This window comes from Zalophus californianus, chromosome 16, assembly GCF_009762305.2.
Source record: "Zalophus californianus isolate mZalCal1 chromosome 16, mZalCal1.pri.v2, whole genome shotgun sequence".
NCBI lineage: Eukaryota > Metazoa > Chordata > Mammalia > Carnivora > Otariidae > Zalophus > Zalophus californianus.
In genome coordinates, this window is record NC_045610.1 from 60907743 (window position 1) to 60935631 (window position 27889).

A 27889-nucleotide genomic window follows, 5' to 3' on the forward strand; every position below is an offset into this window, starting at 1 on the left:
CAGGGTATTTCGCGTTTGGGTAAAACGCATTGTTTCTTCTTCCCACAACGACAGGGGCTCCCCACCGACGTCCAGCACCAGCAGCTCCAGCCTGACCAACGACGTGGCCAAGCAGCCAGTCGGCCGAGACCTGCCCGCGGGCCGCCCTGGCGCCCCTGGCCCTGCAGGGGTGCAGTACACGCCTCACTCCCAGCAGTTCCCCCGCACGCGGAAGATGTTCGACAAGGGCCCGGACCAGGTACACTCAGACCATTCCCTGGCGCTCATGCTGGTGAGCGTAGGTGCTGAGCGCCGTGCCCCTTGGTGTGAGCCAAGACTCTTGAGCCCAGGACGCAGGGGCCGCCACACCCTCCGCCCCCAGCTGTGGCTCTCGGCTTGGACCGTCATCACAGCTTTGCAGAAGTTGCGGGGTCCTCGCTCCTGTGACCTTTTGTAGTTGGCTCACTGTTCCGGCCCCTTCCACATAGCCAGATAAGCTCATGAGCTAATTTGCTTTCTCCCTTCGTGGGTGAGTACCATTTTCCTCCACTGGACGGGGCAGCTGCCCCCCAGCAGTGAAGTGCCTGTTCTGAGTAGGGTGTCCACTTTCTCCGTAAACGCTCCATTATGCCACATAAGGAGCTGTGGTCTTGGCCTCTCAGCTGAGATTTCAGGAGCAGGCCCCGCGCCCACCCTGGCTTTCAAGGCCTCCTGCTGTACTTTGTGGAGCAAGTATGGCCATGAGTGCCCAGTGGGAGGTTCATCCTCCTGGCTGGACCCTGACATGGGTCAGCCAGACCAGAGCGGCCGGGCCCTGGGGGCGCTCACTGACCTTGAGGGCGCGAGCCCAGGGCCCTGGTCCAGCTGAGCAGTGCGGGCTCCCACAGCAGGCAGGCGATGAGACCCTATCACTGTGTCCCAGGCGTGAGACTTTCCCCCAGGCGAGGCTCCCCTGGATAATGGGGGACCCTCTCTGAGGAGCACCTTCGGTCCCACCACCCCTGCCGCTGTAGGCCCTGCCTTGGGAAACAAGCATGTCATCCAGTAAAGCAGCACCAAGCACTTTAAGTCTCGATACTTGCATGTCTTTCCCGTGCTGGGGCCACTTCACACAGTTGGGTGCCAGATTGCCGGCAGCCCCTGCCCTACCAGACCATGGAGGCCTCAGGGACCTTGCTGACCTCACAGCACCTGGCTTGTGCATCCAATTTAAGAGTGACAGACTCTGCAGCCCAGGCCACCGTGGCCAGTGCTGGGGGTACATGGCCCCCTGAGCGCAGACTCCATGGCCCTCCCTAACACGGGTTCCCCAGAGCCCTGGCCACACAGTCAGGGTCCCTTGCCACCAGGACGCAGACGTGAGGCCAGCAGAGAAACGTTCTTAGCAGCCAGACCACTGCCTTTTGTTTCCTTTCCAATCCTCTCGAACGCACGAAGAGGTGTGTAGAGTGTCAGACTATTCTTTCTGTTTTCTCTCCCCCTTTCCCAAAACGCCCCTGAAGACCACCGATGATGCAGATGACGCTGCTGGACACAGAAGTTTCGTCTCGGCCACGACACAGACCGGCTTCTGTGACTGGAGTGCCCGGTACTTCGCCCAGCCTGTCATGAAGGTAGCGTGTGCATCCGGCCCAGGGGCAAAGCGGGCCTGCCGTCTGTCTCCTCATGCAGACGCCGGGGTCCGCAGAGCCCTGCGCGACTCCCTTCTCGCCCTCCTTCCTTGCCCCAAAAGCCCTGGCCTCTGGCCTCAGCGGTCTGAGCCCTCTGCTCCGAGCCGATGGCTGACCCTGCCGGGCCTGCTCACTGCCCCAGCTGGCCACTCGCCGTGGCTCCCGATGGCCCAGCCGCTGACCCTCTGGGGCTCCCATCCTGTCACATTTACAGCTGCAGAAGGGCGACCCCAAACTGCTGTCACAGTGAACAGTCAAAACAGCAAAAGGAACAGATTTCATTTACCTTCCTGTCTTGTCAGAAAAGCCACGCCAGCGCGGCCTCTCTGAGCTGCCCAGACAGGTGCATCGCAGTGTCCTGCTCGGCAAGGCCGCCTCCTGGTGAGGGCAGCCCGTGGCTCGGGCTCTGGGCTGCTGCGCTGAGGAGCAGGCTTGTCTCGAAGACCCATCTGCCGGGACCAGTTCTAGTGCGTCGTTCCACCACGGCCCTCCAGGAGACGTGTCCTATCGCTGCAGATTCGAGCCGCACGTCCAGGGGGTGGCGTGGGGCAGGCAGCGCCGCAGGGGGGTGTGCATAGTTTCCCCTGAAGCACCTTCTTAGAAAGCCTTCTTTTTCCTCATAAAGAGCATTGGAAACTGTAGCCTGTTCCTAATCGTGTGGCAAGCTACACGTCTGAGCGAGTTACTCGCGGAGTGCTTGGACCCTTTATGACAACTTTTGTCCTGCTTTCCTCATTTCCCATGACACTGATTTTTGTCAGTAGAAACACGAGACGGTCATTGTCGGGACCTGAGGCAGACGACAGAGCTGTAGTTTACTGAGCCCCACTGCTAACGGGGAGATCCTCCTTCCGTTTCTTAACTGAATCCGACTCCCAGAAAGCGGTTTGGCAGGAAGCGTCAGAAGCCATGAGCAGCCGCTCCCTTTCACATGGTGATTCCCTTGCTGAGATAATCAACTCAAGGAGAGAATCAGAGTCATGGATGATCCGTGTGTTATTTACCGTAGCGAAAACTAGCATCCACCCGAGGGCCCAACATGGGGAGAAAGGCTTAGCAATGACAGAATATTTGGTACGATGTTTATTGTTATTAAAGAAGTAAGCTTGAAAATTAGTTTCTTAAGGAAATGCTCATGCTAAAACTTTCAGAAAAGGAAAAAAGCAGGACGTAAATCGGCTACAGAGTGGTCCTCATTGGAAACACGGTGCACACACATCTGCGCACAGAACGTGCGCTGAAGCAACAGGCTGATGGCGGGTCTCAGGTGATGCATCAGCGTGGTGCCGAGCGTGTTTATCCCTGTCTTCTCCGTGTTTTTCACACTAAGCAGCAAGGACCTTTACAGTCAGGACAAAAGTACGAAAGAGGCAAACGCAGGAGGCAGCGGAGGCCTGGGCTTACCTTCAGGGCTTTCGGCACACTGTTCGCTGCCACCAGGAGGGCGCCTGGGCCACCACCCAGGCCCTCGTTAAGAAAGGAATGAGTGAGCAAGCGCTGGAATTCGCACCAGGACACAGGGGCCCTGCTGCTGTGGGTAGCGAGCCAACCCTTAGAACTCGGTATGGTCTGCTCTGAGGGGCTTTGGGGTTTTGTTCCGTATCTGCAGAAGCTTGGTCTCCCTGACACAGTCTCTTGGGAGCAAGACCAAGCAGTTGAGAGCCCTGGCGGGGGCTGCTACACCTCTCACTGAAGTGGCAGCGCCTGTAAGTTACGGGGGTTTCTTGGTGCAGTGATAAGCGGCTTTTTTAACATCTGAAAACCGCCGTTCCAGCCGTCCACATTGACCGCAGGGAGAAGGGGAACAGGTGACCAATTCCTTCCTCTTAAGCCTGAAAACGAGCGTGGCCTCTCAGGGTCTGTTTTCCTCTCATCAGCTTGGGGACTGTGGCCAGCGTTAAAACGGGGCGCGTCCCAGGAGCATGGTCAGCACACCAGAGCCGCTTCCTGAGCACAGGCCTGGGGTTTTGGTCCTGTGCTACCCACGTGCACGGCTGCAGCCAGCGTGCCCCACTTTCTGTTAGCTGCAGATCCGCGGCCTTCATGCCCTCTTTGTGAAGCCGGAGTGTGTCCGGGAGTTTCCGCTGGGGAAGGTCCCACACATCGCCAGCAGGGATCGTGGCAGCACCCAGAGCGTGGACGTTGCCATGTCCTGGGGACGGAGGGTCCTCGCAGCTGTCACTCCGGGTTTCTCCCACATAGCCCGCGGGAGGCAGTCAGGAGGTCACTGAGTGAGTAAGCGGCTTCTCTTACGTTCATTAGAGACCCTTTCTAAACGTTAGAAGAGGATGCGTTTTTATCTCATTGTAATTTTTAAAAAACTGTTCTACTTTTTCCAGGTGCTATTCACAAGGGTGTTCTTTTATTAATTTAATTCATCATCTAATGACGCGCATGCAAATGCGTTAGGAGCTTTTTTATTAGCCTGTTTCACACGTAAACTAAGACTAGCTCAAAGCTAGGGCTGTACCTCAGCAGTCAAAGCCCTAAACCGCGTCACAGGTCAGTGTAGGAAACTGAGATATTCACCAGAGAACAGAACTATCCCCAGCGTGACCGCGCACACCGTAGTGCAGCTCGTGCTTGGGGGACCAGGTACCCCACCACGTGGCAGCCAGGACAGTTTTGGCTTCTTGTCACTTCACCGTCCGATTTTGTTCAGGTCTGCGTGGCCAGAAAAAAACTGTGTTCTGGAGCAGGCTGTCCCATGACATGAAGGAACCCAACTGCCATTTTTGTGCAGAAACTGACAAGCTGAGACTAAAATTCAGATGGAAATGCAGGAGGCCCAAAATAGCGCTGAAGAGAAATAATGTTGTAAAGGACAAACAAAACAAAACCCCAAGCTTCCTGATTTCAAACCCTGCTGCATAGTTGCAGGAAGGGGGGACAGTGTGGTGCCGGCTTAAGGGCAGACACACAGAGAGTGGCCTTGACACGTCATAGCCACGGACTCAATGGCTTAGCCTATAAATAGACACACTCCGTGACAGACACCAACTACCAGAACTCACTCCACACGAGGTAGAGAACCCAGATAGTCCTACATCCGTGAAGGGAAATGAGTTTGTAAAGTCATCCAACAAAGAAAAGACAGCTCCAGGCCCAGAAGAGTTTCACTGGAAATTCCACCAAAATTTAAGGAAAAAATTATACCAGTTCTACACAGTCTGTTGCAGAAAATAAAAGGAGCGAATACTTCCCAGTTCATTGTGTGAGGGCAGCATTACACTGATACCAAGACCAGTCAAAGACTTTACAAGAATAAAAAAACACCAACCAATGTCCTTCATGAACGTGACCTCAAAACCCCCAACGTAATATTAACAGACCAAATGCAGCAAAATATAAAATGGACAAGACACTGCTGACCAAGTGGATTATAGCTCAAGAACGCAAAGTTGAATCACTGTTAGATGACTCACGTAATTGAATTTATCAGCAGACTAAAGAAACACTCTCATCATCCCAGCGGTTACAGAAAAAGGGTTTGACAGAATTCAACAACTATTCGCAATAAAACTGTCCATAAACGAGGACCAGAAGTAAGCTGCCTTACCTCGTACAGCACACCTGCAAAACCCACGGCTACCGTTCTCACTGGCCAAAGACGGGATGTGCTGTCTCTAAAACCAGGACTAAGGCGAGGCTCTCTGATCTCACTGCTCCTATTCATCATCCTACTAGAGGACCGAGACATGCAGGTGGAAAGGTGAAATAAAACTCTCCCTGCTCACACAGCACTATTGTGTACGCAGGAAATCCTAAATAATCTGTATAATGTTGCTAGAATAGAGGAGTTCAGTAAGATTGCAGGATACAGAGTCATTATATCAAAACCGATTGTATTTCTATGTGAACCACTGGAAATTGAAATTAAACCACTTATAATAGCACCCCAAAACATGAAATACTTAACTCTAAATCTTTTTTAAAAAATACATGCGAGACCCAAATGCTGAAAAATACAAAACACCGATGAAAGAATTCGCGGAGACCTGACCCGTGGAGGTGTGCTCGTGGGCCGGAGCGCTTGGTGACGTGAAGGTATTAGGTCTCCCTAACCTGGCACACACATCGATGCCAGCCCAGCAGGTTTTGTTTCCATCAACAAGCCTGTTCTAAAATTTATGGGAAAAAGCAAAGAAACTAAAATAGCCAAAGAAGTTTTGTCACAGCACCATCAGAAGACTCGCACTGTGATCTCAAGAGTCACTGTGATGTCAGTCAGGAGTGGAATGGGGAGGGCAGGTGCAGGACCGGGCAGGGGCAGAACAGATCCTGACACGGAGCGTGGCCAGTCCCATCGATCTTCCGCAAAGCTACGGGTGGAGGACGGTCTTTCAGCAAGTGGAGTGGCAGTGACTGGACATCCATTTGCCCAGAAAAAGAACGTCACTCCACCTCCCACACCATATTCAGAAACTAACTCCAAGAGCATCTCGTCCTGCTGTGAAACCTACAGCCAGGAAACTTCTAGAAGCCCCTTCTGACCTATTAGGCAATGGATCTTTGGGAAGCACAAAAAGCACAAGCCACACAAGTTAAAAATGGTTCGGTGGGTTTCGTCATATTAATTGCTTTGTGAATGTCTCTGTTAAGAACATGAAGACCTAAGCCGCAGCCTGGAAAAAAATATTGTAGAACACATATCTGATAAAAATCTTGCATCTGGTATACAGAAAGACCTCCCAGAATTCCATACAGAAGGACACAACACAGTTAAAAACAATGGACAAAAGGCTGGCAGAGACCCTTTACCAGAAAGGTGTGCAGACAGCAAAGGAGCACGGGGAAGGTGTGCGACGTTAAGGCAGGCGGTCACTGGGGGCGCGAGCTGCCACAGGAGACACCAGCACGCTTCCGTACGATGGCTAACGTCTCAGATCCGTCGAGCCCAAGTGTGGACAAAGGGCGCAGAGCAGCTGACTGTCATCCCTGTGCAGAGGACGAGTATCACGGACACTCTGGAGATATGTGGCTGTTTCCTATAAAATTGAACATACACTTACCAGACAACCCAGCACCTTGCTGGACGGACGTTCCCCTGGGAGAAAGGAAAACGTGTGTGTGCGTATTTATAGTGGTTTTATTCATAATCACCAAAAACTAGACAGAAGCCAGATGTCCTTCACCTGGTGCATGATCTGTGATGCAATCATAGAGAGAAATACCAGTCAGCTGAGAAGGTTCTCCAAATAAATCTGCACAATGCAGATGAACCTCAAGTGTCATTGAACGAAACCAGATACGGGGGCGCCTGGGTGGCTCAGCCGTTAAGCGTCTGCCTTCGGCTCAGGTCGTGATCCCAGGGTCCTGGGATCGAGCCCCGCATCGGGCTCCCTGCTCCACGGGAAGCCTGCTTCTCCCTCTCCCACTGCCCCTGCTCGTGTTCCCTCTCTCCCCGTGTCTCTGTCTGTCACATAAATGAATGAAATCTTTAAAAAAGGAAGAAAGAAAGAAAGAAGCCAGGTACAAAGACTGCACACACACCATTTACCTGACATTCCAGAAAAGCCAAACCAGAATGGCAGGGAGGTGCGAGGCTTGGGGCTGGGGGAGGCTGACCATAGATGGCCACGGAGCAGGGCTGGGCTCTGCTCTCCACCAGGAGAGGGAGGGTGTCGTACACGTGGACTGCAGCTCCGTCGGCCTGACGCTCCACAGGAAGTGTAGCTGGATGGCGAAGGTGCCCGCGTCTGGGCCCCATTGCACGCAGGGCACCCCAAGCCTCACCTTGGAGCCTCTCCCACCAGTGGCCCAGGGTGCCAGCCCACAGCAGGCCTGGCCGAATCAGAGGAGCGCCATGTCGCCAGCACCCGCCACCTCTCTGTGCGCCAGAGCCCCCTTCCTTGTTTGTGGCAGGGGAGGGGGACTTGTTGTCACACAACCGGAAAAATCATAGAAAGTGTCGAGGTGAAAAGCAGGTCCGAGGCACTGGGATGTGTCATCAGAACAGACCCTGTTGGTGGGTAGAAACAGGGAGCTCAGGGTCTGAGCATTTAGCATCAAGTTAAAGAGCCTTTCCCAGGGTCTGTCCCCCTTTTGCCTTTGGGGGACCCACTGATCCTTGCCCCCAGTTGTTCCAGGGACAAGCCAGGCCTGAGGCCCAACCCCCGCATCCCCAGGAAGCTTCAGGGTGGGAATTGGCTTCTATGTAGAAGCCAGGAGCTGCTGGGACCAAGGTGTCATGGCCCTAATCATGCAGCATTGCTCCACAGCCACACTGCACCTGCCGCTCTCCCATCCTGCTGCATCATCCCGGTGGTTCTTAGCGGACTGTCCCCAGATGGATGCCCGCCATGGCCACAGAGCCGTGTGCAGGCCAGCTGTGACCGTCCTTGGATGAGCTCAGCATGCCCGTGGGGGCAGTCACAGTGGACGCCAGTGGACGCTGCCCTGGGAACACCACACTCCTCTCAGAAGAGCACGGGGACATGACAGCCCCTGGCCGAGGTGGGGGCCCCGGGCCACCTCCATCAGTCGAGTTGCTGTGGGTCCTACATGTCCACACACCTTACCTGTCCTTGTAGCCGCTACCTTTTGTCCTTTGGAGCCTCCAGGTCTGTCCCTGGGCCCCGGGTCCTTTGCCTGGGCCCTGGGGCGCGTGCATCCGGGAACTCCGTGCCCCTCCTGCCCCTCCTGCTCAGAGCACCTTCCACGCTTCCTCTGACACGTTCCCACGGAAACCAGACCCCATCAGAGGGCGATGGCTCGGCCCTGCAGGTGCTTTCTGTTTATCTTCGCTGTTCTTAGCACTCGACATTACTGTCGTTTCTTTTCTAATAAAAGCTCCAAGTTGTCACAAACAAAACCAACTGTTAAAAACCCGCGATCTACCCTGTCTGCCCCTGGGGGGTTATTTCCAGACCACCAAACATTCTGCGGAGGCTGACAACATCTCTTCATGTCATCTCCACGTTTGGATGTCCTTGTTACAGCTCTTGCTATTTTGTTAGGTGTGGGGTTCTGGTTTTTAAGGAAAAAAAGGAGCAGAGCAAGGAAATGCTGACAAGAGAGACCCGCAGGACCCAGAAGTGAGGTCAGGAGGTTTGTGTCTGTTTTGTAATTGGATGGCGCGGAGCATTCCGGGCGCGGACTGAGAACTGCGCTGTGCCTGTGTTCATGTCGCAGCCGCCCGGAGCGGGACCCGGGCTCCTGTCTGCATACAGACCTGTCATTTCGCGGCCGTGCCTGCGCAAGACAACCTGCGTGTGGCCACGCTCGCCGTCCGCCGTCCGGTGCTTTCTCCAGCAGAGGAAACTGTGTAAATACCGAGTGTGAGCTGTCTGTGCCTGGGCACTGTTTTCTCGCCGACCACAGGCTGGTCAAGGTCAGCTGCTCGGCTCAGCCAGGAGCAAGTAGGGCTGTTTCTTGTTTGTTTCATTTCTCCCACTTTTTGGGACTTCACAGCCCTGGGTCTGAGTCCATCGAGTTTACCTGATGTGTGAGGATTAAGGAAATACACCTTTATTGCACAAGGAGACTTCAGTCCTGGCTTCTTCTTGGCCAGGGGCAGGCCTCTCGTAGACACCCATGTGCATGCACACGGGCCTTTCTGCTCAGGGCACAGAGAGCAGGCTGGTTTGCGTAGCCTCTGCTTATTTCCGGGGACATGAGCTCAGTCTCTGAAGCTGTCGCTCGGCGGGGAGAGTGCAGGACTCTCAGGAGCTCGTGTGAAGCTGAGCAGTTCAGCTCCTTCCTGGCATCAGAGAAAGAATAAAGGCAGAAGTACCTGAGCACGCCCACCTGCTTTCCAGTCCTCCTGCAGCATCCCACCGGCTCCTTCTCCTTGAAGCCTCCTTCCTAAAGCTCCTTGTCTGCTTTGGAAGTGGCCGCCCTGCTGCCCCTGTCAGGGCGCTGGGCTCCTAGGAGCAGGAAGGCACACGGTCCTCCAGGGTTGGGGTGTCCCTGAGTCTCTGCTGCCGTCATGCCCTCGTGCAGCCTGCCCTGCCTGGTGGCGCTCTTAGCCTCCGGACCCAGCGGCTCCCACCATGGGAGGGAGGCCCGGCGCTCCTCTCTGACAGCACGGCAGCCCCCACCAGTCGTACCTGCCGGCGGGCAGCAGGCGCTCCGGCCAGACCTGAGAACCCAGACTTGTCTTTCAGGAACAGGATCAGTACTTGGAGACACTGCAGGTTTGGGTCTAGAGAACCACAGTAAACGAGTCGGCGCGTGCTTTGGTTTCCGGGTGCACGTGAAGGTGATGTTCACCCTTCACTGTAGTCCGCCGAGTGTGCAATAGCACCGTGGCTGAGAAAACAACGTGTAGACCGTAATTAACAGATGCTTCGTGGCTAAAAATGCTAGTCCTCATGTGGGCTTTCAGAGTCGTATTCACTGACCCCAGGTCACCGTAACAAATGTACTGATAACGAACAGTGTGAGATGTTGTGAGAGTCACTGAAACGTGACCAGAGACCCGAAGGGAGCAGGTGCTGCTGGGAAGATGGTGCCCACGGGCACACCAGGCGGAGGGCGGCCGCAGACCTCCCATTGGGGAGAAACGCAGCGTCTGTGAGGCGCAATGAAACACGGTGGCTGTCTCTGTTCCCCGCCGAAGCTCATGCAGTGTTTTTATTGTTGAAGATCCCGGAAGAACATGACCTGGAGAGTCAGATCCGCAAGGAACGGGAGTGGCGATTTCTTCGCAACACGCGGGTCAGACAGCAGGCGCGACAGCTCATCCAGAAGGGTAAGCCGCCCCGGTTCGCGAGGGAGAGAGCTTCCGAGGGCACTCGGTGGGGCAGGCACCCGCCAACCATGGTGCAGGTTACGGGCAGGGCGCAGGCAGGGCACAGGCCCTCCTGGAGGAGCAGCAGAGAGGTGGGAGTCCTGAGGCTGGAGGCGCGCCCTGGGCCGCAGGAGCCCCCCAAAGCCCTCTGCCATTCCCTCCCAAGGGAAGCCCCGGCTGGCTGGCAGCTTCCCATGGCCCATGGCTTGTGCATTTTGCCATTTCCAGAGCGGAAGGAGCAAACCTCCCTACCCCCTGGGCCTGTGCTCTTTCTGGGGACAAAGACACCCTGCTGTGTCCAGCTGGCCCCCACCTGTCCCCAGGATAATCACTCTCTGTCAACCAAAGCTGTATTTGAGTCACATTTTACCAAACCTTTTACCAGATTTGCTAAGAGATGCCAAACCGCCCCCGCTGCATGCCCCCAGCCTCACCTGTGCTGAAGTGGCCACAGAGGGGCTGCCGGCAGGCCTGGGCTGCCCGCCCTGGGCATAAGGCGAGGGGCCGGGGCGGCCTCAGGCCTCCATCGGGAGGGGGATGTGATCGGGATGGGGACAGGGATGGCACGCCAGTCAGCCTCTCCCTCTCTGGGGGATGGGCAGCCATAAAGGCCCGGCTCCCGCCCGTGGCTGACACGGTCCCGCGGTTCTGGGTGCACAGAGATGTGGGGTATGCTTACATCTTCTGGGGAGCCAGCGCGGCCCTAGTCACTGGGCCGACCGGACGGTGGACGAAGCTGCCCGGGCCCCACACAGAGCGGGAAGTCACGGGCTCTTGGCCATTCTATCGATTGACTGTTTTGACCTTGCCTTTCTGTCCTCTAAAATTGTGGTGATTGTGACGGGTTCCTTTTTCAACTCGGGGGTGAGGGCCCATGAGACAGGCTGTCCCTCAGACACACTTGGCCGCACAGCCACAGCCAGCACATCCCGTGGCCCTCAGCACACAGGTGGCTGCGCTAGGGGCTGCTTCCGCTGCCCTGTGTCCCGCGCTCTCCCGTGAATTGCCTTGGGGCCGTGTGTCATTAGCGTGGACAGTCACTTCTGCTATAAACTAATCTTGGCCATTCATAACTCTGTGCCTCCGTGAAGGGGCTGTCGGCAGCTAGATTTGATCCAGTGTTCGGAACTCGGCGCCTGCCACCCCAGCAGTCACCACGCACACGTGCGCAGCCAGGGCCTGCCGCGCCCCACGACGTTCTTCTCTCCAGGAGAGAACAGAGCCGTCAGAGCCTGCTGGGTGCTCTGGGAATTAGGGCATTGGGAGGCTGTTTTCTCCAAGCTCTGCTGTTCCTCAGGACCCTGGTTCTCCGGGCCCCGGGGAAGCCGAGTCTGCCGCCCATGGTTAGACCTCTGGAGACCGACTGGCCCCAACGGGGAAGCCACACTCAGAGCTGGGGGCCTGACCAGAGCTGGGGTTTCTCAAGAAACAGCTGGGTTCTCTGGACAAAAACAAATAACTATCTTTGTAAACCAGGATCAGAGGTTCTCTTTTCCAGTCTTTGTGGGAAAAAGACACCTCCTCATTAGAACACAGGGGAACTCCTGGATGCAGCCGCTGGAGATGTCAGCCAGTGGGACTTGGAGATGGAGAGGTCCGTGTGGTGGACCCGGCCCCCAGAGAAGGGGACCCTGGTGACACCACTGTCCCACTCAGCCACCTGCACACTGTCGGTGCGCACTGTTCTTTCTGAGAGCCACTGTGCACCGATGAGGAAGAGGAACGGTGCCCGTAGATTAGCCAGGCGACCTGCGCCCAGCCTCGCCCTGGCAGAACCGTGTTGTCACATACGCACAGTGTCCCCAGTGTCTCCCAGCAGCCCGCGGTCTGGGCCCCTCCCCAGAAACCTGCGGCCAAGGGTGAGGGGCTCTCTGGTAAGAGCGTGCCGCCGCCGCAGACACAGCCTCTGGGGCCTTTTTGCAGCTGTTACACTGCCCTCGACCTTGTCATCAGGTGTTTTTCAGTGTTCACTGTTTTAACGGGGATGGGGTGGGCGTGAAGGACTGAAATCATCATGAGGCCGGCGCCAGCGCCAGCACCCCGCAGGATACCCAGGGGCCAGGCCTGTGCCGGAGGCCAAGATGCTGCAGGGGCCCCGCACCCCTGCTGCTCTGAATCAGCCCACATATTAGTCACCAAAAACGCATCTAACCCTGTCTTGGTCTCGGCCTTTTTAGCCTCTTTTAATTGTTTTTCTAAAACAACCTCCTTCAGAGCCCCGAGGGGCTTCTTTCCTGCTGCTGGCGTTTGGGGCCCAGTGAGTAAATCCCCATTCAGCTGCCCTGTGATCTGTGGCGATTAGGGACCACCCTCCTGAGGGGCCCACCAGGAGTCTGGCTGTGTGCGTGGCCAATGCTGCCGCCTGGAGCTGAGTTAGAAAGGGCGGCCCTTCTGCTTTCCTCATAAGCTCCCACCTCACTGCGCTTCTCTGAGCTCGCTCATGCATCGTTGCGCGTAGGAGTTGATAAGCACTGACTGAAAACCTGCCACGTGTCCGCCTCATGCTGGGAGCTGGGGGGGTGGGGGGTGACCCTGTGGTCAGGGAGCCGGGCCCTCGTGCTGGGAGCCGGGGGGGGTGGGGGGTGACCCTGTGGTCAGGGAGCCGGGCCCTCGTGCTGGGAGCCGGGGGGGTGGGGGGTGACCCTGTGGTCAGGGAGCCGGGCCCTCGTGCTGGGAGCCGGGGGGGTGGGGGGTGACCCTGTGGTCAGGGAGCCGGGCCCTCGTGCTGGGAGCCGGGGGGGTGGGGGGTGACCCTGTGGTCAGGGAGCCGGGGGGGTGGGGGGTGACCCTGTGGTCAGGGAGCCGGGCCCTCGTGCTGGGAGCTGGGGGGTGGGGGTGACCCTGTGGTCAGGGAGCTGGGCCCTCGTGCTGGGAGCTAGGGGGTGGGGGTGACCCTGTGGTCAGGGAGCCAGGCCCTCGTGCTGGGAGCTGGGGGGTGGGGGTGACCCTGTGGTCAGGGAGCCGGGCCCTCGTCCCACCCCTGCTTGGGCTGTGTGTCCCTGGTGCCCTCCCAGGTCCCCAGACGGGAGGTGCAGCTTCAGCCCTGGTAGCGTGACATCGTCCTGGGTGCCATACGTTGAGGTCCATCACTGTGTGTCTCTTTGGGCAGGTATCGCAAAACTGGATGACCAGATATTTCTGAACAGGAATCCCGGCGTCCCCTCCGTGGTCAAGTTCCACCCCTTTACACCATGTGTGGCCGTGGCTGATAAAGACAGCATCTGGTACGCCGGGTGCTTGTGTCTCAGCTGGTAACAGCCACTCGCCGCGAGCCCTTTGGGGTGCTGCAGGGGGCAGGGCTCGGGAACCCACAGAGAAATGGGCAGGGTGGTGACGGCGCGCGTGGTGGGCTCCTCCAAACCGCACCACGGTGGAGACACACCTACGAGGGCTTCACTCTTGTTAACCACCTGTGAAGAAACATAACAATAAGACACCAAGTTTAATTTATAGCAAGCATTGCCCTTTTGCCATGGAGAACATATCCACTTCATGGGGGAGGAGCTCAGGGGTGTTCTTACCTCGGTTATTCCTCTTTTCTTTATCCTGGCAAAATGCACATAAAATTTCGCGCCATAACCGTAAGTGCGCAGCTCAGGGCACCAGGCGAATTCATGCTGCCGTGCAGCCACCACCACCACCCGCCTCCAGAACTGTTTCCGTCTTGTAAAGCTGAAACTCCGTCCCCATTAGTCACGAACCCCGCCTTCTGCTCCCCCGGCCCCTGTGCCCACTGTCTGCTGTCTGTCCCTGGACGGAGACCCCAGGGACCTCCCCTGCCCTTGTCTGGCCCCTCCCACTGAGCACAGTGCCATCGAGGCCCGTCCACGTTGTGGCAGGTGTCAGAATGTCCCCCTGTGAAGGCCAGGTGACAGCCCCGTGCATCCACACTCTACATCCGTGCAGCAATGGACACGGGGGTCATTTCCACATTTGTTTTTTCAATATGTTCATATGGTCAATTTTTATTTTTTATTTTCTAAAACATAGGTCTACTTTTAACTTAGAGGAAGGCAAAACATAAAATAGAATAAAGTCTACCTTGATGATTTATTTGGTTTGATTTTGTTAGAAAAGGAAGCAACAAAGTAAATCACGACAGAGAACAGAGTCTGAGATCTGCCCTCAAGTAGCTTCTGTTTGATACCAAAGGAGCTAAATTTTTTCTCAGATTCTAATTTACTCCGTGCCACCCATCTGTTTATATTTTTAACAGCTCCCTTTAAAGTAGAAACAAATTTTTATTAAAGATTCGTAGACAGTCATGATTCTTAATGATTAAAATTAAAACAATGATACACAATATTGTTCATTTGCTCAGTACCTCCCAGACACAGCGCTACGTCCTCTCTGTCACTTTGTGCCCATGTCATTTATCATGGCCGTGCCCCCATTGGTAGCTGTGAGCCAGGCTGCAATGAACGTGGGCAGACAGATGTCTCAGTACGCCCAGCAGTGGGACCTTGGGCCCTGGGGCACCCCCAGACTGACTGCCTGAGGAACCCCGTGCTGATGCCCAGCAGCTGTGCACGCGGGCTGTTTGTCCACGCCCTGCTGGAGCTCGTGGCTCTCCGTGGGTTTGGGAGTGGCCACCCTGGCAGGTGTGAGGGGGGATTGCCCTGTGGCTTTTGTTTGTACTTCCCTGACAACTGACCTTACTCTCTCCTTCCCCGAAGTTTTTGGGACTGGGAGAAAGGGGAGAAGCTGGATTACTTTCACAACGGAAACCCTCGGTACACCAGGGTCACCGCCATGGAGTACCTGAATGGCCAGGACTGCTCACTGCTGCTCACAGCCACAGGTGAGTGGGGTTTGCGGGGCTGAGGCCCCGGGCCCCAAACCCAGTACAGAGACCCCGGTGCGTCTTCATGCACAGCCCTGATTGTTCCTCTGGCAAAGGACACTGCTCACGGTGAAGGCCGCCATCACCGAAGAGGTGGGAGGTTTCCAAAGGAATGGGCTTCACCCACAGACAGCGGGGCAAGCAGGTGACCAGTGCCTCCTCTGGGGCCCGGCCCTCCCCTGACCAGAAAAGGCCCTATCAGCCTCTGGCCTTGTGGCCCCTGTGATGCCCTTGGAGGCGAGGCCGGGGCGGGGGTGGGGGTCCCGGCGCGCGGAGGAGGAGGGAGGAGGCCCCGCCTCGGCTCCCACAGGGTCTCCAGCCCTCACTGCCTGCTGTGCCACCGTGTGTCCAGCTCCTCTTCAGGCCAGGCTCCTGCCTCCGGGTGGGCCGCTGCCAGTGCTGGACCTCACGCTTGCTTTCTGGGTCTGAAATGTCACCACTTCACCCTTTCCTGCAGTAGGCTTCCCAGTGAGCCACCCCAGGTGACCGCCATCTCCTTTAGCTGTTTGTGGGTGATGAGAAGTCACCGTTGGTCTGACTGCATCTCCTTCAGGGATGACAGGCCAGGGGCAGGATCGGCAGGCAGGGAGAAGGGGGCGCGCGAGGCAAGAGGGAGAGGAAGTCCACGGGAGACTGCAGGCTGGCTCCCCACGTTGCCCCGGTCCTGTCCCCATCTTGTCCTGGGCCTGTCCCCATCATGGCCTGCCCTGCCCTGGCCTGGCCTGGGCCTGCCCTGTCCCTGTCCTATGCTGGGCATATCCCTGGCCTGACCTGCGTTAGGCCTGAGCTTCTGAGCCATCGACACAGTTGGGCTGACTGCACTGGGAGCTGCCTCCCCCTTCCTTCAGCGTGTTCCCGGGCCCCGCTGTGAGGGCTGTGCCCATGGGGAAAGGTCCTGCTGGCGGCCTCTCTCCCAGGCGGCGCCACTTCAGGGCCAGATGAAGTCAAGCCACAGCAGTTCTTCTGCTGCGGGCATGAGGGTGAAGGAGCAGAAGGCACCCGGGGTGGCGGGCGGGGAGCCAGGGCTGCTCAGCGGAGGTTGTAGGACACAGGTCACACTGAGCACCTCTGAGCAACAAGGAGGTGAGAGAGGGTGACTTCCTGGCACAGTGGGCACAGGAGTGGGTCCCCAGGGGGTCCTGGTGGAGGAGCATGAGGGCTTGGGTTCCAAAGCAGGGCAATTCACGGTCACAGAGACCAGGGGCAGGACGGGTGTAGGCAGGGACGCAGCCCAGCAGAAGTCCGAGGGACCTCGTCCTCCCTCTGCTACGAGGCGAGCGGTCATCCCCCAGGCGGGAGTCGCCTCTGCGGGCCACAGGTGAGGGGCTAGTGAGTCAGAGCGCAGGGTCTCGGGTGGGGTGTGAGCAGCGCCAGGAGGAAGGGCATGGGGTGGGGCTGTATGCTCATGCCACACAGGCTCGCAGAAGAGCGCAAGGGCCCTGTGCTGAGTGTCAGGCAGGGAGGGGCAGCCAGCCCGCCTCCTGATGTGAGGGGCCTGTGGGGCCACCAGCTAAGGGCCCAGCTGTGTGGAGCAGATGCAGGAAGGGGCCAACTGGGGTCAGAGGTCAAGGATGGTGGCAGGTCCCACGGTGCCCCGGCTGCAGCTTCCCCGGCAGCCCAGATGGGAGTCTGAGGATGCCCAGTAGAGATGGGCCTCCCAGGAACCGTCCCCACTGCTCCTATGTGGGGCCCTCGCGGGAGACCCACATAGTCTCCTGTCTCGTGGCCCTGTCACCTGTCACGGAGGGGGGCTTCCTCCACGGGCCCCAGCAGCCAGGCCTGCGTTCTCACCTCCTTCCCTCTCTCCCCAAGATGATGGTGCCATCAGAGTCTGGAAGAACTTCGCGGATTTGGAAAAGAACCCAGAGATGGTGACTGCTTGGCAGGGGCTCTCGGACATGCTGCCAACAACCAGAGGTGGGTCCTCCCTGGGAGCGGCGCAGCCCCAGGCTGCCGGGCCCAGCCACCTGCGTTCCCCGTGGGGGTGGCTCCCCCCAGGCCGCCTTCAGAGTCCCCAAACCGTAAGCCAGCCGACTTCCTTCCCCCAGTTGCCGTGAAGCACTTCCACGTCAGGGGCCACAGCCCACCTGAGACACGCACCTGCCCCACCCTCACCCTTGGCTCGCAGCCTGCATGGCTGGGAAAGGACCCGCTGCTGCTGGGGACTTGCGTTCTGTGCTCTTTGTGCCCAGACTAAGTCCCTGTGGGCAAGGGGAGCGCCGCGGCACGCGGGTGCGTCTGGATGGTGGAGGCTGAGGACGCTCGCCCAGCCCACGCGGGGCCAACAGAAGCGCTCTCGGGGCTGAGCTGGTGTGGCTGGCCGGCTCTGCCTGCTGCCCGTCGGGTGGGCGCAGCCACTGCCCCGCAGGCCGGTCTTCCGGGGCCTGGGCGGGAGCTGGGCTGGCAGCGGGCTCTTCTCTCGAGGGCCCGCTGTGTTGCCGCCGCACATGGACAGTCTGTCAGGTCTGGGTTCCCGAGACGCTGGCCCAACACGTGGGGGTCGTGGTCTTGCCACTAGACGGACAGGGAAAGCGGCTCAGTCCTCCTGCCCCTACCTGCCGGCCTGGCCTTGCTGCGACTTTGTCACTTCCCACGTGGCCTCGTCTGTGTCCCGTCATTGCGTGGCCGTGCTCCTCACGGCCAGTCGTCTCTGTGGCTCCTTCTCTCGCCTCTGCCCGAGCACCCGTCCTGGGGAGTCACCGACCCTGGAGGTGACCTTGTGCAGGAGAGGCCGCCCAGCCCCAGCACGGGCAGCTCCAGGCCGACGGCGCCTTGCAGGTGCTTGAGAATGTCACTGTATTTTTTAATTATCTTAGGAACAAAGCGGTCATCCGTATCTACCCCCCCACCACACCTGAGGCCCCATCACGGCCACCTCTGTGTTTCCTGGGCCCTTTCAGGCCGGGGCGCATGCTGACAGCAATGACAGAGCGACAGTCGCCGTGTCTTTCCATCTCTGTCTCGATTTTCCCGGATGAGAGCCAAGGCTTGTCTCCCCCACAGACCGCACCGCCCCCAGCCATGCCGGCAGCTCTGCTATCCCATGATGCCCCGCCCTGACCCGGGCGCTCGTGCTCGCAGCCTGTGCTGCGGGTGGTGACCCTGAAGACGAGGCTTTTGGTCCTTCACTTCCTGCTGCTGTCCAGCAGGTGACACACCCCATGCCTCAGCCACCCTGCCAACGCCTGCATGCGGGGCCGGAGACCCCTGTGCGGGCACGGCAGGGGCTCGGGGCCAGGCCAGAGGACGGGAGAGCTGGGAGCCCACCCACGGCTCGGGATACACTGGTTGTTTATTCATTTTGCAACTGCCTGCCTTTCTGTCCGCCCCCACATGTGTGTGTGGTTTCGAGACACCAAGAACAGTCTCACCCATGAGGCCATTCCCTTTGCTTCAGCCAAGGTGCGGGAGGCCCAGGGAGCGTGGCTTGCAAGTGTGGCGGGAGGTCTAGCTGGGAGCAGAGGCAGCAGGGCTGAGGGGACTCCTGCACTTGTCTCTTGCCCATCAGAGGACCCCATGCGCCACTTGGGGTGCAGAGAGCCGCTCCTGGCCCCGGTTGTCCACCGCGGGCCTGACTTGAGAGTGGGTTCCACGGGTGTACACGTGCATTTCCTACCGGCCCCTTCCCCTCGCCCCAGTTTTTGGAAATCTCCCCAGGAGAGGTGGAGTTGGGGAGGGGCCAGGAGCAGCAGGCGAGGGTCTCGCCTCCCAGTCTTTAACGTCAGGGGGGTGAGGGGCCTGGGGACCCTCCGATTCTCCTTGGCTACTGAGCCACAGTTTGGTCCTGCCCTCCTCTGCTTTGTAGCCCAGCAGCCGTGGGCTTAGCAAATGGTTATTTCTTTGTTCTTCCTGAGACGCTGCAAGGAGGGAAGGGGCAGGGAGCCTGGGGGACCAGCTGCTGTACAGGTCAAGACAGGACTGGCCCAGGTGCTGTGGGGCCACAGCCACCCCAACTGTAATTCCCATCTCGGATCTAAAGCTCTGTAGCCAGAGGATCAGGTCTGGTGGAATTCTGACCCTTGTGCCAACCACTGGTCGCCTCCTGCCCATCAGCTCCCGGCTTCTTTCCCTCTGCCCAGCCCGGAACCAGGCCTGGCCTCTGACATGACAGCCAGCAGAGATCTGGGCTGCAACCCCAGGGAGACCCCTAGAGAGACACGGAGTGAGGACACAGAGAGCTGCTCCCGTGGTCGTTACTTTTCAGCATCTGGGGCACCCCTGCAGTGCAAGGGAGGACCCTTCTGAGTTCTGGCTGTGGTCCAGGTCACCCACACAGGTGCTCGAAGCTGCCCCCTGTGTGGTGCTCCAGCCGGCCTGCAGGCTGTCTGCACAGCAGGAGGTGTGCTGGCCTACCGTTCCTGTCAGCCGCGGAGCACACCCAGGGGACTTGGGGTGACCAGGCGGCTAGAGCGCCACTGGCTGGGAAACCCCTCACTCCGCTCTCTGCAGCCGAATTCGCTCACCAGGCCACTGTCTGGCAGCTCGTTTGAGGAGGTCTGAACCCGTGGTCCGTGATGGAGGAGAGGCCGTTTCTCACAGGGAATCTTGTGAACTGCGAGCTGGGTCCCTGCACACGACACCTCTGGCTGACGTGTGCGCACACGCACACACTTTTGCGCACACACCCAGGCACTCACACGTGTGCACAGGTTTTGAGGTAGAACCAGATGGGCCCCCCGCCTCTGCCATGGCGTAGCCGCCGGGGAAGCCGCCCTGCAGCTGGACCTTCTCCACACGCGGGGGCCTGCCTAGACCGGCCACGGTGGACTTTGCAGCGGCATTGATGAGCACTCGGGCACTTGGAAGTTCTGATGGCACGTTTGGTTGGGTTTCACGACGTGCCATAGCCCCTTCCGATTTCCCACGTAGAGAGAGACTTGATGTTTGGACCAAAAACCCTGGTAACTGAGTTTCCACATCTGTCAGGTCCATTTTTGGCAAGGTCAGCCCGTTCGGTCTGGACTGTGGCACACTGTGGCCTTGGCCGCCCCACCTGCCACCATCTCCTGCTTCTTTCTACTTGAGTGTTCTTTCGACCCTTTGGGATTGTTTGACTTTGCTAACTGCTCTGGCCAACTAAGCCCCACATGAAACCCATGATCCCTGTGTCCTCGGAGGTTGGCCCGGAAGGCCTCAGTCTGTCTCGACTGCAGTAAGCCGGGGCAGGAGTGCCTTCTCTCTCCCCTGGGCCCGCCCTGGAGGTGGGGTGGGGTCCTGGTCCCTCTCCTGTCCTGGCCCCATTTGTTCTCATGTCCGTGGCGCTCTTTGGGGCTGGCAGAGGGTTAGGGCTGTGACTGTGCATCTCTGTCCCGTCCACACTCCCGTACAAAAGACCATCAGCCAACAGGCACTCAGATGTTACGGGACAAGTCAGGTCGCTGTAAGGCTCTGGGAAGAAATCTGAAGGAAAGCTGGTGAGAGGAATCTCCCTGGGGTCTGAGGCCTCGTGGTTGCACCTCCTGGGCCCCCTACCCCCAAGGTGGGGACGCACATCCCACGGGCTCGGGATGTTGTCCCTCCCCTCTGCTGCGCTGCCTTCAAGGAGACTCCTCTGCAAACCGCGCTCACGCCAGCCTCGGTCAGGGGTGGAAGGTGAGCCAGACAACACCCCCTCGGGGGAGGTTATGGCCACCTACCACTTCACAGACCTCCAGACAAATCGGGTGGCCCAGCTCTGCAGGCCAGACACCAGGAGGGGCGTCCCGGTTTCATTAGAGCAGAGAAGTCGTTTCAGATCAAGATTGATTGTTCCACCTAAACTTTTGAAAAATAATCTTTTTCAGAATTTAATCCAAAGTTTCTTATAGCATCTGTCTCCATCTGAAAAATCCATATATAAGCTTAATAGTCACCAGAACGCCCACAGGCAGATGCCCTTGGATACACAACTGTAGAACTGGGTTAGCAAACATAAAACCTGGAACGATCCAAACGTGTCGTTTTTCTCTCATAATTTCCACGTGCGGGTACCTCATGAAGAGATGGGGCTCGCGGATCCCGACCTGTGATTTACGGGGTCAGGTTTAGAGCGCAGCGAGCCTTCGTCCTGGCCTGTGCCTGGCAGCCCTTTGCAAGAGCTGGTGGCGTCCTCCACAGGAGGGCAGATGAGGCCGTGGGTCTGGGGGCCCCCGAGCCACCACAACGAGGGGCCAAGGGGCTGAGAACGAGAAGTCCCTTCAGACCTCAAGGACTCACGGTTCAGTGTTTTGTGAAGAATGCTTCCGGGAGCTCATTCTCTGCGTGTAAGCTCCAGAGAGGAAAAACAGAACAGGAGATGGGCTTCTGCTCTTCCGGAAAGAGCTCACTTGAGCTGCTCAGAGAAACCACAGGGTCACTGTCTGAAAACCTAGGAAAAGCCAGAGGACCACCTTCCATGGATGGGGCCTGGGGAAGGCAAGAGGCGGGACAGCGGGACACCCGGTTTGGTCGTTTCAGCTGCTGGGTGGTTAGTCGGGGTCGGTGCCGTGGGAGGGGGCCTGGGGCCGGACAGGGCCTGGGCTCTCCTGCGCCTCGGCAGCCCCAGAGAGCCAAGAACGTATCATCCAGCCTGGTGCGTGTGAACAGCGACATCAGCCTTGGGCCTTTGGTTAATTGTTAATATTCATCAACCAGAAACAGCTTGGAAGCAGGCAGGCTGAGGACCACGGAAGAGCGTGATGGCCCAGGCAGAGTGGCCTTGAGCCGGGCGCTTCCAGAGCTGCTGGCCAAACTGTGTGCTGTGCACCGGAGCGGGCGCCGATGGCGGTCCTGTTCCTCCAGCAACTCCAGCCGATTTAGAATCTAGAATGAGCAGGACATGGAAAGGCAGCCCCCTCGGTGCAGGTGTTCACAGGGCCTGACACCATAGGGAGGCTCAGCATCAACGTCCTGCGGGAGAGAGTAGGGACCACCTGGCCACAGGCCTGCAGGTCTCACCGGTGCCAGGTGGACTGGCCCCTCCTGCTCAGACATCTAGAACCACACCTCCTCTGGGTCCGCCTCCGGTTGGGGTTGACGGGCCCCCAGGGGTCAGCCCCACATGACAGGGTCCTCGGAGGGCAATCTGGACTGGCCACTGGGTCTGGAGGGCTGACAGCGGTGTTACAGAGATCCAGACCCTAGCATGTCTTTGTCCGTTTCCACTGCCTGCTGGGCCTGGATGCTCTTGGGTCTTAGAACCACACAATCCAGTCATGCTAACCCATCTCTCTCCTCGGATCTACATTCTAAGGAAGAAGTCCCCTCTTTGGCCAGGTCTCAGATTGGGTGGTGCGTCCAGGGCCTGTACCCAGGATAAAGTCAGGCAAGAGCAGGAGTCTGCATCTTGGGAGAGCTCCCACCGCACCCCACCGTGGGTAGGGAGGTCAGCCATCCCAGGAACATGGAACGTGGACACGTGTTCTCAGGGGTATTGTAGTTTACTGGGCTGGTATGAGTCCTCAGCTTTTTAAAAAACCTCCATGCAGCTCTGCGGCCTGCACCAGCCAGCCCGCAGCACACACCCCCCCAGGGGCAGAGAGCAGGGTCCCGGCATCCCGAAGGTGTGAGCCTAGAGAGGGGGCGAGCCAGCGGGCATCCCTTTGCAGGGGGAGCCCAGAGCAGCCCGCTCGCTCCCAGAAACCCAGAAAGCCAAGCCGCCCCTGGAGGACACTGACAGGAAAGATAGGGGTGCACAGAGAAAGGAGGGGGCACCCTGCAGCCATAATGACCTACGAAGTCCACCGCGTTCAAGGGCAAGATGTTCGAATCTTAGGACTCTTACTTAAAACACAGCCACCACCTTTGTTCCTTCTGTTCATCCCATCTGGGAAGAACATGAAACTCTTTTATCATCTTTAACTTGGGACAGATCAAATAACCTCTCTTCCTATCATGTCTGGAAGTCGAGACACGGGGCTGGCTGGAAAAGGTGTCAGGGAGAACCAGTGGCCATGCTCCATCTCTGGGCAGCGGGACGTGGCTGGGACTCCAGCCCCTGGGGCAGCGAGAGGGGGACCAGGCGGGAGCAGGAGGACCTTCTCGGGGTGCGTCGGGGTGCAGAGCAGAGCCCTGCGTTCCTGCCCGCAGTCTCACATTTCTCGGAGAGGTTATCTTCCAGACAGGAGCCTCACTGTCTTAGGTGCGGGGCGCCTGCAAACAGTCAAACACAGCTGAGCAGAGAGGCTCCAAGGCCCCCAAACCACATTCCGGCTCCTTCAGGGGTTTGTTTTCAACCGACACCTACCGCGGAGGTTGCTCTGACCGTGCAAGGCAGTGCGCCGGCTGCTTCCTGGCAACACGGGTTTCTCATACCTCCAGCCCTGGGCTGTGCCCCCCGCCCACAGAGGGGAGGCGTCCCGTCATCTTGGGGCCTCCCCTGCCTCCCCTGGGCTGTGCTGTGGCTTCTCGAGGATGGCTGTGCCACGCCAGGGGTCCAGGGCCCCACTGGGCCAGGGCTCTGCAGGTATCCCAGCAGCAAGAGGCTCTGGCCATTCACTGGCCATCCTGCACATCTCAGAGGCCAATTTCAAGGACATTTTGTTCATTTAGAAGAGAGCAGACAACCGGGTTGTTAACATGAGTTCTTTTATATGTCCATGGTGTCCGTCAGAGGTGGTGTGGCCCCACAAAAAGAACCAGGCTATAAATACAGGGTGGGCCTCATTTGGGGTCCTGACTCCACGTCACTTTCCTCTCATTTGCTTTTGTGAAACTTACCAAACCAGTCTGAGTTTAGGTGTTTGACTGCAATGGGGATGGTGGAAAGATGTGCCCTGCAGGCTGGCCGAGGGTCCCTGGGTCCCGAGGGGATGTGCCCTGCAGGCTGGCCGAGGGTCCCTGGGTCCCAAGGGAACGTGCCCTGCAGCCTGGCTGAGGGTCCCTGGGTCCCAAGGGGATGTGCCCTGCAGGCTGGCCGAGGGTCCCTGGGCCCCAAGGGGATGTGCCCTGCAGGCTGGCCGAGGGTCCCTGGGCCCCGAAGGGACGTGCCCTCAGGTCTGACCGAGGGTCCCTGGGTCCCAAGGGGACGTGCCCGCGGGCTGGCCGAGGGTCCCTGGGTCCCAAGGGGACATGCCCTGCAGCCTGCCCCAGGGTCCCTAGGCCCCGAGGGGTTGAGCCTTCAGGCCTGGCCGAGGGTCCCTGGGCCCCGAGGGGACGTGCCCTGCAGGCTGGCCGAGGGTCCCTGAGCCCCGAAGGGACGTGCCCTCAGGTCTGACCGAGGGTCCCTGGGTCCCAAGGGGACGTGCCCGCGGGCTGGCCGAGGATCCCTGGGTCCCAAGGGGACATGCCCTGCAGCCTGCCCCAGGGTCCCTAGGCCCCGAGGGGATGAGCCTTCAGGCCTGGCCGAGGGTCCCTGGGCCCCGAGGGTACACACCCTGCAGGCTGGCCGAGGGTTCCTGGGCCCCGAGGGGATGACCTCTGCCTGCTGGTTGAGGGTCCCTGGACCCCCGGTGTAGGAAGCATCCCATGCAGGAGACTCGGGGGCTCAGCTATCCCGTCCATACGCTGTGGCCCTCCTCTGGGACAGGACCGCCACGCCTGTGTTTCAGATCAGGAAACTGACATTGAGGGGCAGTGGCTTTCCTGGCCGCTGGGGGCTCCCCGTCCGGGGCTGTCCCTGTATGTCTCAGGGTCACAGGGTCAGAGAATATCACTTTCACCACCTTTCGGGCACTTGTACGTCCTATCTCGGGTCAGACTCGTCGGCACGTGCAAGACCTCTGCCTCCCTGACCCAGTGCACGGGACTCAGGAAAACCCAGCCATCTGCAGCACTCAGACAGCTTTCTAGTCCACTGACTGCAGCGCTTGCTCCCAGCTACTTCCAGGCGGAACCGGCTTGGCATCACAGTCTAGAGTTTACACGCCGTCCACTCACGCTCCCAGAGCCGCTGCGCCAGATGGAGATGCCGAGGCCTGGCGTGTCAGCGCCCAGCTCGCTGCACCTGAGAGGGCCTTCAGAGAGGCGATGAAGTCGGAACAAGAGCGTTAGAGTGGGCCCTGACCCAGGCGGGCTTCCTCTGGCTCTGAAGCACCTCATTGAATCCACCAGGAAGGAAGCTGCTGCCCTCCACCCCTTGGCTCAGGCCTGGGTCGGCCATCCAGAACAAAACAGAGCAGACCCGCTTCGCTCACCCCCAGCGCAGGGCACAGCTGCGACTCCTGCCTCACGTCCTTGGGTCACGCAGCCCACCCTGGACCCTCTCTGCTTGTCCCCAGACGGTGGCGCTGAGACATTGGCACTGGTCCAGATGCCATCTGGCCTACACGCTCAGTGACTACACCCCTTCTAAGTGCCCCCCAGGGCTGACGCCAAGCACCAGGGGGACGGCCAAGGACGTCTGAGCACACAGGCAGTGCGCGCCCTGTGGCGACGGCCACCCCACATGTCCACGCCCCGGGGGCCTGTGCGCTTTGCGGCTGTGTGGGACGATACACATGTCCCCACCAGGAGAGCCTTGTCAGCAGCCTCTCCGAGCTCTGTCACCAGGACAGGCTGGGAGCGCCACTGTCAGGTGGCTGCAGAGGTGGCCCGGCACCAACCTGCCGTGCTCGCCCCACTGCTCCCCCAAGGCCACAGCCCACAGGCTGACGTCCGGGGCCCGTGGTCCAACCACAGCGCTTTCAGAGTTGGGAATGCACGTATTCTTTAAAAACCCTCATAGAGTCTATACAAAGTAAATGACTTTTAGTTTTACAAATTTTACAAAGAATGCTTCTTGAAGCTAGAGCCATCGCAGAGCACCCAGGCCCCACCTTGACCTGCGGGCCAGAGAGCGTGGAGGCTTTGCCCAAGGCCAGCGGGACACAGACAGACGCACATAACTACCCGCCCTGTGCAACCAACTCGCGCCATCTGGCTTCGTCATTCCCCCAGGCCCCACCCGACCTTCCAGCCCCATTTAGACGTGGATCTTCGGGGCCTTGAACAAGCTTCCCTTTGAGTCCTGTCCGTTCCGCATCACAGAAGGCTGTCCCTCCCCCACCATACGAGGCTGTGCACTGCCCAGCTGTATGGGCCGTCCCTGCCCCATGACGCCAGCCCATCCATCCTTCATCATGTGCACTTGCTTCTCCGTTGCGTGAGGGCATCCGGTCCCCATTATGTGAGGGGCTCCAGACAGAAGGCTTACAGACGGACGGGGGTCCATTTCCCTCCCTGGGACACTGGCTGGGGCAGGCCGCCTGGGCGTCCCGGCGGGTGCCAGCCCAGGCCCACTCTCAGGGTCTCTCAACTGGTTCCTGAAGGGTTGCAGCCAGTTTTGAGTGATGCGTGTGGACCACCCCCTGGCACTGCTTTGGGTTTTGATTCCAGAGGTGACGTGCCAGGGGGCACATGACTGACATGAGCTGCCAAAGGGCCCGGGTCAGAAGTCACACTCTCCATCCTCACTGTTACCAAATACATCAAGTCCGGTAAACATGGGGTCTGAAACAATAGGGCTTCAGACACTCCTTCCCTCGGGATGGGGGCCCTTGGCACCCACCCACCGCCCCCCTCCTGGGTCAGAGAGCTTTCTGCACAGTCACCGCCCCCCCACATCATGAACATTACCCCCCGCCACCACTGGCCATGACTAGACCCTCGGTACATCCCCCTGCCTGGGGGGTCATGTCCTGGCACAGAGTGGTCAGTAGGGACCGGCCCGGGGCCCCTGCCTCCGCATCCAGACAGGTGACTGGTCAAGAAGAGCAAACACTTGAGACGGATAGAGGCTTTGTGCTGGTCTTTCTTTTTTTCTTTTCCTTTCTTTTTTTTGGAACTATTGTTGAGGTAAATGTCACATAATGTAAAATTAACCATTGTAAAGTGTTCAATTCAGTGTCATTTAGTGCAGTCATAATGTGCGACCTCCACCCAGCTAGTTCCAGAACATTGTCATCTGCCAGAAGGAAACCCTGTGCCCACTAATTCAGTGTCTCCCTGCAGAGAGTGGTGCTCGGAATACTTTCACAGCTGAGCCGAGTCATCCGTGCTTAGAAGTCTGTCCAGGGTCTAGGCCCGGCTCGCGCCCCCAGTGCTGCTGGTGGGGGTACCTGGCGGGTAGCCCGGGGTCGGAAGGGAGATTGGGGCCTGGAGAGAGGTCCACCACCCTAAAAGGACACAGTGGAAGAGAACGAGGCATTACGGGCTCCAGAACAGGGTGCCCAGGGACGTGGGGGCTGCGGGGGCCGCAGTGTGGAGCAGCAGAAATGAGTTTGACAAGTGTGACTGAAGAAACACACAAAGGAGGTCATCACGTAAGTGAAAGTAACAGAAAGAGATCTGGTGTCATGATGCAGGTCGCAGCACATGCGTCTGCTGGAGGAAGAATATCGCAAACGCCAGCGACCGCGGGGTCTGGTGCGTGGGTCTCTGCCATGGCTGCAAATGCGGCCCCTCCCGCCGGGGAGCCTCCTTCCAAGTGCACATGTCACCACTGCAGCCGTGGTTTGTGGAGCCAGGGAACAGATAAATGGGTCAAGCAGACCCCAACCTACTGGGCAGGATGAGTCTGCACAACGTGACCTGGAAGGGGAACGCGGGTTCCTAGGAAATGTGCCCCATGTGAAATTGGTGGCATTTAGCAGAAGACGTCCTGATGTGTGGACAGGTGCACCTGGATGGGGGATGCACACGGCCCAGCTTGGGAAGATGCCCGAGGCCTGGGGACGGTTTGGCCAAGATCACAGCGGGCAAGTGAGCCTTTTGCTGGTCTAAAATCTT

The 27889-nt window shown here is 58.6% G+C and overlaps 1 protein-coding gene across 3 annotated transcripts in view; it reads left to right on the forward strand.

The window, feature by feature from the left end:
• Nucleotides 1–27889, forward strand: part of RPTOR (regulatory associated protein of MTOR complex 1) — a 340143-nt gene that overhangs the window by 304428 nt on the left and 7826 nt on the right. For 2 of the 3 annotated variants that reach the window (XM_027624605.2, XM_027624607.2), the window contains 6 exons: nt 55–238; nt 1482–1592; nt 10239–10344; nt 13493–13607; nt 15060–15184; nt 17039–17143. In XM_027624605.2, the coding sequence (XP_027480406.1) occupies nt 55–238; nt 1482–1592; nt 10239–10344; nt 13493–13607; nt 15060–15184; nt 17039–17143 (746 nt within the window). Of the gene's footprint in view, nt 1–54; nt 239–1481; nt 1593–10238; nt 10345–13492; nt 13608–15059; nt 15185–17038; nt 17144–18042; nt 21146–27889 lie in introns of those variants that run through there. The other variant, XM_027624606.2, reaches the window with a different exon arrangement.